This window comes from Halichoerus grypus, chromosome 1, assembly GCF_964656455.1.
Source record: "Halichoerus grypus chromosome 1, mHalGry1.hap1.1, whole genome shotgun sequence".
NCBI lineage: Eukaryota > Metazoa > Chordata > Mammalia > Carnivora > Phocidae > Halichoerus > Halichoerus grypus.
In genome coordinates, this window is record NC_135712.1 from 93,811,834 (window position 1) to 93,818,561 (window position 6,728).

Here is a 6,728-nt window from a genome sequence, read left to right on the forward strand (position 1 = left end):
GAGAGAGAAAGAGAGAGAGAGCACATGAGAGGGGGGAGGGTCAGAGGGAGAAGCAGACTCCCTGCTGAGCAGGGAGCCTGATGCGGGATTCGATCTTGCGACTCCAGGATCATGACCTGAGCCAAAGGCAATCGCTTAACCAACTGAGCCACCCAGGCGCCTCGATTTAAGTAAATCTTAAAAAATAAAATAAAAATTTTTCAGAATTGCTCTTTCCTATTTAGAAATAAGGTCTGTTTCAGGTTTTCCTAACCTCATTTATTGTTTTTGTTTGTTTTATTGTTGTGATTACAGCAGTCTTGAACATTTCTTTTATATATATATTTTTAGATATTCTGTGGCTTTTTGTTATCACTATTGTCTTTTTGGCCCAAAAATTTCCTCTCATCTTTCTCTAGTTCAATGTTTTAGTGTTCTGGTATGTAGGTCTGTCAGTTTATAACTGTTCTGAACCTTTTTGGGGGAGGAGGATCTCGATGCCCCACATGGCTATTGGTGGTTGAAGAAGAGCAAAGAGAAAGGCCAGCGTGGTTCTTATTCATTACTGTCAAGTTGAAGAACATCCCCTTTAGCATTCTGTGATTAGGAAGGAAAGGTTCCAATTCTAAAAGTATCATTCCTTTTTTTTTTTAAATTTTTAAAAAATTTTATTATGTTAGTCACCATACAATACATCATTAGTTTTTGTTGTGGTGATCCATGATCCATTGTTTTCGTATAACATGCAGTGCTCCATGCAGTGTGTGCCCTCCTTAATACCCATCACTGGGCTAACCAATCCCCCAAAAGTATCATTCCTTAATATGAAAGTTCTAAATGCCTAAAATGAAAACGCAGTACAATTATTCCAGTTTGCTTCAAATGGGTTAAAACGTAGATAGTGGTTTTGAAAGTTTTTCCTTAGATTAATATAGACTGTAAAATAGAATTGTTTTCGTGAAATCAATTTTTTCCCAATGATCACATTTCTAAAAAATGTGAGCCTTCATTTTATTCTAAATACCAGCTGTCTTGGACAGTAAAAACCCCTATCAAGTTAGTTCTGTGCACTGGACATTGTCCATTCTCAGAACTAGTGAAAAACTCATGACATCAAGACTTGTAATTGGTCAGATGATCACAGTTGAGGCAATTTCTTATTCTGTGGGAATTCCAGTGCATTACAAACAAGTAACAACAGTAGCAACATACCTTGGGGGAAAGGTTTCAACACCTTTGGCGATGGCAAATTTTTATGTTTGTCAATACCGAGTCACTCTGCTCTATCAATTCATAATGTAGAGCATTTATGTTTATATAAGCAGCTATGGATTTTTTTAAAGATTTTATTTATTTTGAGAGAGAAACAGAGAGAGCACAAGCCAGGGGAGCGGCAGAGGGAGAGGTAGAGGGACAAGCAGATTCCTGGCTGAGTGCGGAACTCTATCCCAGGACCCCAGGATCATGACCTGAGCTCAAGTCAGGCACTGAACTGACCAAGCCCCCCAGGTGTCCCAGCAACCATGGGTTTTGAGGGATTATGCCATACCTTTTAGTTTATGTTCAATAGTAGTGTCCAAAAAGCTTTTATTTGTTATTAAAAAAAAAATCACCTGTGATAGCATGAATTCTGACCGTGTTACCCTTTTCTTGTTGCCTTTTCTTTCTTCTTTTGAAATTCTTTATTCTGGGGATTTGCGATCAACCCCAGCTTTTCATGTGGTCTGCTGGCCATGCCCCTTTGCTCACACTGTCGAGAACATGTTTTTCTGCAAGTGAATGATCAGGTGGCCAGGATGTGGCTTCTGTGCATCAGAACATGGTAGCTGGTTTAGTGATTTATCTGATGGGAAATTTTCTCTGGAGGAGTCATGTTGATGATGTCCCTCTAATTCAGCTACCTCTGCTTCATTGAACACAACTAAAGCAGATTTGAAAGCAAATGGGAGACAATGTGGTAAACCACAGGCAGAAAGACAGCACTCTTGAGTATTCCTGACCAAATAAAGGCCTGACAAGGAAGAATATGTGTTGACAGCATTTCTTGGGACATGCTTCAAGGATCACATTAAAACATTTCCACAGGGTACAAGCTTCAATCAGCAGAAGGTGTTCTTATAGCCCAAGTACCACAGGGTCGAGTTTTCCAGTGACCCCAGCCTAGCAGCCAATATAGGGGCTGCTGGAGTAATTAAACAGATTTCATTAAGTGTCAGCAAAAGCTCCTGGCCAGCTATTAGAAAAACTTTTATGCATTATTACAGTCAGGTCCTTCCAAAAACATCCAGGCTAATCTAATTGAATTGGATATTGCAGTAAGGAAACATTTATTAAAAGGGAAGATTTGTCCTTCTGCCTTATGTGACAATGTTTTAAGAAATTCTGCTTTATTCAATTTGTAAAATATATAAGTGGCTGGGATAAATTCTTCCCAAGGACACTTCTCAGACAGATGTATATACTCTCTTCTAGAAGTTTTACTGACCTTTGGATTCATATTTACCTAATGTTAATTATCTACTATGTTAGGCATTGAATTCTAACAAACTCTACCATAGCTATTGGTCTCTCAATTTTATAATTGAGGAAAGGGGGACTCAGAGAGGTTAAATAATTTATCCTGGATCACACAGCCAGTAAATACACCCAGGTTGAAATATGCAAGCTAATTACATTCCCTTCTTACATTATTTTTATTATATGTTTTTAAAAAGCAGTTAGGGGGACCCGAGGTGGCTCAGTCAGTTGAGCGACCAACTCTTGATCTCGGCTCAGGTCTTGATCTCAGGGTTGTGAGCTCCAGTCAGCATTGGGCTCCACGCTGGGTGTGGATCCTACTTAAAAAAAAAAAGCAGTTGGTATTATGGGGTGTGTATTATCCTCATCACATTACTGAAGCCATATTCTACTTGATGTGAAAAATCTGTATGCTAATCACACTTACTAGGAATTTGTTAATGGAATAATAAAACTATTTTTTAAGAAATAGACTTTATTATTATTTTTTAGAGAGAGACAGAGAGACCACAAGTTGGGGGTGGTGGTGGGAGGGGCAGAGAGAGAGAGAGAGAGAGAACCCTAAGCAGGCTCCATGCTTAGCACGGAGCCCGATGTGGGGCTCGATCTCATGACCCTGAGATCATGACCTGAGCCAAAATCAAGAGTCCGGTGTTTAACTGACTGAGCCACCCAGGCGCCCCAATAAAACTCTTTTCTTACCCCGGTTAGTCTATTATATATTTTTCTATTGACTTTACCAATGTGGAAGAAATGGGAACAATTTGAATAGGAAACATTTCTCCACAGACAACAAGGTGGGATATTTGGACTGTGGCCATTACAGTACATTTTAGAGATCATGGCTTTTATTTTCCTTTCATAACTCATGGAACTCTGGAGAGAAGCATGAAAGTAGGAACATGCATAGTTTTAATGGTTGCAGGAGGGCAAAAATTTGACAGACAAGAGCTTATAAACAATTTGGTTTCTCTTAGTGATGCTTTGGGTTGTTTGATGGTATCTCCTTGATATTTCAGTTTTAAGAGTTCACTGAACTCACAACATTGAAAGGAGACTGCCCATTCCTTTTACCTTAAGCTATCTTCAAGTTAATGATATTGACTAGACAAATAATTATCTTAAAAACTACAGAGAAATAAGTTCTCCAATTTCTCTGGTAATCCATGCATTCTAGTGTCAGGTGGTTATTTATTTATTTTTAGGTAGTTATCTCTTTTTTAATTGCACAGTGTCTAGAACAGTATCTAGCACATGATAGGCATTTAATAAATACTGAGGGAATAAAAGACTAAAGCATGAATCCATTTGTTATCCTCAGAGGAGATAGAATGACAAGAAGTCTCCTTGCAATGGTGAGATAAATTGAGACTAAGGGAAAATTGGATTAAAATCAGTGTAAAGTGGTGAAAAATGCCCTTCATAGGTATTGGCTTTTTGGTATTAAAAAACCAAAATTTTAAAACAAAATTCTCTCAACAATAGAATAAAATAAATTTTAGTAGTTTTGTGATTCAAATAAAAATCACTATTAAGGGGACGCCTGGGTGGCTCAGTCTGTTAAGTGTCTGCCTTCAGCTCAGGTCATGGTCTCAGGGTCCTGGGATCAAATCCTGTCTCTGGCTCCCTGCTCCGTGGGAAGCCTGCTTTTCTGTCCCCCTCAACACCCCTCATTCATACTCTCTCTCTCACTCTCTCTCTCTCAAATAAATAAAATCTTCAAAAACAATCACTATTAAGTAGACATGGTAGGAGAATAACAACAATGGCATAAGAAATAGCAATAAAAAATACTTGATATTATAACATCCATATCATGCTTAGACTTGATGAAAGCAAACGCTGTATCAGAATCTTATGTCTCAAACCTGAGCTTCGTATGCACAAAAAAGATCCACAGCTGCATAATAAAGATATTGAAAAGTGATCTATATCATAACTTACTGCACAATTCAAAGACTGATCCCTAAGAAGTGTTAGGTGTAGTATAGAACAAAACAGCGCAACTGAAGATTTGAAAACAGTACAGACACTGAAATTAATTGACCAAAGGAAAGACAGAACTTACAGTGTGAAAATAACCATGTTACTGGCTTGTTAAAATTTTATTTACTTACTTATTTCCATGAACCAGTCATCTTTTGTTAGGTGTTAATGCTTAATTAGGATATGAAAAGATTCAAGGGTGCCCAGCAAAGGTCATGGTCAGGAATGCAGAACATGCCTCCACATTGGGCCCTCCTCAGTGGTACTTGTGTAGCTGCTCATGTTTGAGTTCCTTGTTAAGAAGGACAATAGCTGGGGCGCCTGGATGGCTCAGTTGGTTAAGTGTCTGCCTTGGCTCCGGTCATGATCTCAGGGTCCTGGGATGGAGCCTGCTTCTCCCTCTCCCTCTGCCTGCCGCTCCCCCTGCTTGTGCTCTCTCTCATTGTCAAATAAATAAATAAAATCTTTAAAAAAAAAAAAAAAACAGTAGCTGAAAAGCACATAGGATGCCAGCCCCATACAAATCCCAGCAACACCCCCTTTCTTCACATTGACATCCTTGTTGTAATGCTAGCAGTAACCTCTCTGAACCGCCTCAGCAATGCCTTTAGGGGTGAAATCCTGCATCAGGATCCAGCTTGGCAGCTCTCCTAGTTTAACTAAGTCCATGAACTTTTTCATCTTCCCTGGTATGGATGATGCCATCTTGGAGTCCTGGGTGTCTGGCCTATTAAAATTTTTAAAGTCAACATTCTGCAGAGGATCTTAATAGGGCCTGGGGTTTCATAATACAACATATACTCAAAATGTCCAGAATATAATCCAGAATTACTGAACATAGAAAGTAGCAGGAAAATATGACCAATTCTCAAGTGAAAATAAGCAACGGATGCCAACTCTGAGATGATCCAGGTGTTGGGATACTAGGCTTTAAAACAGCTATTATAATCACCCTTCCGAAGTGAAATTGAACACATTTGAAGTGAATGAAAGATTCTGAGGGAGGAAATAGAAAGTATAAACGAAAGAGCCCCATGGAGATTTTAGAACTGAAAAATACAATGTGTGAAGTAAAAGTGAGCCCACTGGATGGCAGAATTTAGAGACTGATCAATAGAAATCATCCAAAGTAAAGAACTGAAGAGAAAATATTTTTAAAAAATGAACAGATCATCAGGTACCTATGGGATAATATTTTAAGATATAACATATGTGTCATTGCAGTCCCCAAAAGAAAAAGAGACTGGTTCAGAAAAAATATTTGAAGAAAACTTCCCAATATGGTGAAACATATAACGTTACAAAATAAACTCAAAGAAAAACACACCAGGCACATTATAATCAAACTGCTGAAAACCAGAGGTAAAGAAAAAAAAAGATCTTGAAAGCAGCCAGAGAAGAATAACACATTACACGGAGCCTAGAAGACAGTGGCACAAGGTCTTTAAACTGCTTAAAGAAAAGAACCGAGAGGGGCGCCTGGGTGGCTCAGTCGGTAAGCGACTGCCTTCAGCTCAGGTCGTGATCCCAGGGTCCTGGGATCGAGCCCCGTATCGGGCTCCCTGCTCAGCAGGAGGCCTGCTTCTCCCTCTCCCACTCCTCCTGCTTGTGTTCCCTCTCTCGCTGTGTCTCTCTGTCAAATAAATAAAATCTTTAAAAAAAAAAAAAAAGAAAAAGAAAAGAAACGAGAATTCTACATCTACTGAAAATATCCTTCAGGAATGACAGTGACATAAAGATATCCTTAGAGTAAGAAAACTAACAAAATTCATTGCTGGCAGACTAGCTCTAAAAGAAATGATAAAGAGAGTTCTTCAAGCTAAAGGGAAATGATTCCAGAGGTAAAGTTGCAAGAGCAGGAATGAAGGAGGAACAAACGCATGTTTGGATAAATGTAGTGGAATATTTTTTCTCCATAAGTTATTTAAAATTTTTATTGATTTATTTTTTGAGGGAGGGACGGGCAGAGGGAGAGGGAGAATCTCAAGCAGGTTCCATGCCCAGCATGGAGCCCGATGTGGGGCTCGGTCCCACGACCCCAAGATCATGACCTGAGCTGAAATCAAGAGTTGGACGCTCAACCGACTGAGCCACCCAGGCGCCCTTCCTCAAAAGTTATTTAAAAGCGATATGGCTCTTCACAGCAAAAATATAAGATTGGTGGGGGTTTCCATGCATGTAGATATAATGTAAGTGGCAACTACAACATGAAAGGGGGGGTAGGGTAAAGAGAGACTTTGATAACT

At 39.2% G+C, this 6,728-nt stretch overlaps 1 protein-coding gene across 1 annotated transcript; it reads right to left on the minus strand.

The window, feature by feature from the left end:
• Positions 1-4,738: 4,738 nt before the first annotated feature.
• LOC118552097 (ATP synthase F(0) complex subunit f, mitochondrial-like) lies at positions 4,739-5,187 on the minus strand. Its single transcript, XM_036118361.1, has 2 exons — positions 5,064-5,187; positions 4,739-4,767 (listed from the first exon to the last, which is right to left on the minus strand). Exons 1-2 carry the CDS (start codon positions 5,185-5,187, stop codon positions 4,739-4,741), a joined length of 153 nt encoding a protein of 50 aa, XP_035974254.1.
• Between the last annotated feature and the right edge of the window lie 1,541 nt (positions 5,188-6,728).

Excerpts from the sequence above, each read along its gene's own strand:
- LOC118552097 (XM_036118361.1), bottom strand. The coding sequence starts at position 5,187 with ATGGCATCATCCATACCAGGGAAGATGAAAAAGTTCATGGACTTAGTT. Across the intron at positions 4,768-5,063 it reads TGCTGAGGCGGTTCAGAGAG|AACATGAGCAGCTACACAAG; the intron begins GTTACTGCTAGC and ends ACAAGGAACTCA.